The sequence below is a fragment of the Corvus kubaryi genome, unplaced genomic scaffold (assembly GCF_017639235.1).
Source record: "Corvus kubaryi isolate FWS band 111438036 unplaced genomic scaffold, C.kubaryi_AGA036_p1.0 37272, whole genome shotgun sequence".
Taxonomy (NCBI): Eukaryota; Metazoa; Chordata; class Aves; order Passeriformes; family Corvidae; genus Corvus; species Corvus kubaryi.
The window spans coordinates 2,168,584-2,171,306 of NW_024581084.1; the positions used below are offsets into that span (position 1 = coordinate 2,168,584).

The 2,723-nt window shown below is 65.4% G+C and overlaps 2 protein-coding genes across 2 annotated transcripts in view; both read left to right on the plus strand.

Annotated features, from left to right (window-relative positions):
- Positions 1 to 257: 257 nt before the first annotated feature.
- On the plus strand, positions 258 to 2,023 carry RPL38 (ribosomal protein L38). Its single transcript, XM_042025535.1, has 5 exons — positions 258 to 329; positions 529 to 560; positions 929 to 989; positions 1,630 to 1,752; positions 1,938 to 2,023. Exons 2-5 carry the CDS (start codon positions 558 to 560, stop codon positions 1,961 to 1,963), a joined length of 213 nt encoding a protein of 70 aa, XP_041881469.1. The 5' UTR covers positions 258 to 329; positions 529 to 557; the 3' UTR covers positions 1,964 to 2,023.
- Positions 2,024 to 2,492: 469 nt separating this feature from the next.
- The window catches only part of TTYH2 (tweety family member 2), a 7,439-nt gene continuing 7,208 nt past the window's right edge, over positions 2,493 to 2,723 (plus strand). The window contains exon 1 of the mRNA XM_042025446.1: positions 2,493 to 2,576. Coding sequence (XP_041881380.1) covers positions 2,493 to 2,576 — 84 coding nt within the window. The remainder of the gene's footprint in view (positions 2,577 to 2,723) is intronic.

The following is a 2,723-nucleotide window of genomic DNA, read 5'->3' on the forward strand; positions in this document are numbered from 1 at the left end:
GGGTTCCCTGGGGCAGGGCTGAGATGGAATCTTAGATGGCTAATCCCCCCGAGAGATTCTGAGACTCGGGAAACAGCAAGCAGCCCGCCCGGGCAGCCCTGCTCCCCGTTCCCGGCCGTGCCCGGCTGGCTCCGGGAGGCCGGAGGTGCCCAAAATCCCCTCCGCAGCCCCCCCGCCCGCACTGGCGGCTGAGCCCCCGCCAACTCATCACAGATGCCGCCGCCGCGGTCGCGATCGGGAGCTTTTTGCCCGCCGCCCGCACCGTAGGCCATAAAGGCCCGGATGCGGAAGAGCCGCGCTCATTTCCGGTCTGTACGCGGCGGCTGCGGGTGAGCGATGGCGGCCGGGGGGCGGGGGGAGGCAGGGGAGATCCGCCGCCATCCGCGGCCTCGCGACACCGGGCGGCCCCGGGGGAAAACGGGGGGAGGAGGGGGCGTGGGGGGAGCCGATGGCGGGCGGGGGGCAGAGGCGGGGAAGGCGATGGGCGGGGGGAGGCGCTGACACCATCTTGTTTCGTTTCTGCCGCAGGTTGGAGCAACCGACGCTGGGCTGAAACCATGGTGAGGGGCCGGGGGGCTGCGAGGGGTCCCGGGGGGGAGGGAGGGAGTCCCTGGCGTGTCTGGTGCTGGACAGGGTGCAGAACGGGGGTGAGGGGGAGCTCCTTAGCTCCTTCCCAGGAGGGGAGGCGGGGTTGGCTTTGGGGTCCCCGCTTTGCCAGGTTCTGGGCATGGTGCGGAATGGGGGGATCGGTGAGCAAGGGGCTCACGGGGGGGTCCTGGGGGATTCTGTGGCCGGAGCACGAGCTGGGGATGAGCTCTGGGCTCGGAGCACATCCCGTGTCCCTTCCCGTGGCAGGGGTGGGACCAGGTAATCGCTTATGGTGCCTTCCAGCCCGAAGCATCCCGTGAGTTTCTGTTTGACTTTGCAGCCTCGCAAGATTGAGGAGATCAAGGACTTCCTGCTGACGGCGCGGCGGAAGGACGCCAAGTGTGAGTGGGGTCTGTGGGCAAGACGGGCTGCGGGGCTCCAGCACGTGTCCCTGAGGAGCTCCGCAGCCTGGGAATGCCGAGGGGCCGGGGCTGCCCTGGCGTGGCTTTGGCTCGGTGACCGAGGCCACTCCTGTGGGCAGAGGGACTCTTGGGGCTCCAGGCTGTGCTCTCCCAGGGGATGGTGCTCCCAGCTGTGCATTCCCACTGCTGCTCGCCCCGGGATGTTGAGCCGAGCTCCAAGTGCAGCTTGCTGGAAGCGATTCCCAGATGTCAGCCTGCTCTGTGGGCGCCGTGTCGGGTGTTGGAGCTCTGTCATAACGGCTGATTCATCATCCTCAGCGGGAGATTTTTGTTGCCGCCACAAGATGAGGATAATTGAGACAAAGCACTGCCTTGTCTCACTGTTCAACAACACGGGAAGAGTTTTCCCTCTTCTCCTGCTTGTTTGGATCCGGCTGTCACAGGATCCCGCGGGAATGTTTTGGCGTGGGCGAGAAGGGAGAGCTCAGCACTGAGAGAGCCCTCACGGAGCTTTTTCCTCACTCTGGATGGAGCTGGAGGGCTCTGCACGGGGAAGGGAGTGGGGTGGGTTTCCCAGGGATGACAGCGGGCTGTCCCTGCTGTGCCCTCCATCCCACAGCTGTCAAGATCAAGAAGAACAAGGACAATGTGAAGTTCAAGGTGCGCTGCAGCCGGTACCTCTACACCCTGGTCATCACCGACAAGGAGAAGGCCGAGAAGCTGAAGCAGTCCCTGCCCCCAGGTATCCCGGGAATCTTGTGTTGGGTGGCTGGGATTGAGGGGGGCTGTGAGAACCCCCTTGCAGAGTTCCCAGTGTCCCTGGAGCTGGTGTCACCACCAGTGCCTTGCCATGGTCGGTGTTCGGTATTCCCAGGGAGCCCTTCCATGCCTGAGCCCCCCGATCCATGTCCTGTCTTTCCTCCACAGGTCTGGCCGTGAAGGAGCTGAAATGAGCTGGGGTGAGCTGGGTACCTGTTGGATTCTCTGTTTGTTAAAATAAATAAAAAACTGTTCCCGGTGTCACGTTTGGTGTTTCACAACCTGCTCTTCCTGGCCCTGGAGCCACTCCAGGGCTCTCAGAGCTGCACTGGGGGTCCCGGGGCTGGTGTGGGTCAGTGCTCCCAGCAGGGAGGCCATGGGTCCACTTCTGGTACTGTGTGGGCACGGGGGAGTCCCCAGATCCGGAGCCAGCCCCTCACTCGTGGGTGGCCCTGGGCTGACAGCTGGGCACGGGACCTGTGGCACCTGGGGGTGGCACACAGGGCCACCAGCGTGTCCCATGGGCGGTGTCCTTTACAGCACCTGGTCCCTATAGCAGGAGGAGTATGGGGTGCCGTGGCCCCACAGCAGGAGGTTCGGGGTGCGGTGCCCCCACAGCGGTGCCCCACGGCTGCGGTGCCCGATGGGTGCAGGGCCCGATGGGTGCGGTATCCAGTGGGTACAGGGCCCGATGGCTGCGGTGCCCGATGGGTGCGGGGCCCGATGGCTGCGGTGTCCAATGGGTACAGGGCCCTATGGATGCGGTGCCCCATGGATGCGGTGCCCCACGGCTGCGGTGCCCGATGGGTGCGGGGCCCGATGGGTGCGGTGTCCAATGGGTACAGGGCCCGATGGATGCGGTGCCCCACGGCTGCGGTGCCCGATCGATGCAGAGCCTGACAGCTCAGGCACAACGGTGGCGCGGGTGACGCTGTGCGCTGTCCCTGCGGGGAG

Bases quoted from the DNA above. Each gene is read 5' to 3' on its own strand.
- RPL38 (XM_042025535.1), top strand. The intron at 990-1,629 runs GTGAGTGGGGTC...TCCATCCCACAG, and splicing joins GCGGCGGAAGGACGCCAAGT to CTGTCAAGATCAAGAAGAAC. The intron at 1,753-1,937 runs GTATCCCGGGAA...TTTCCTCCACAG, and splicing joins GAAGCAGTCCCTGCCCCCAG to GTCTGGCCGTGAAGGAGCTG.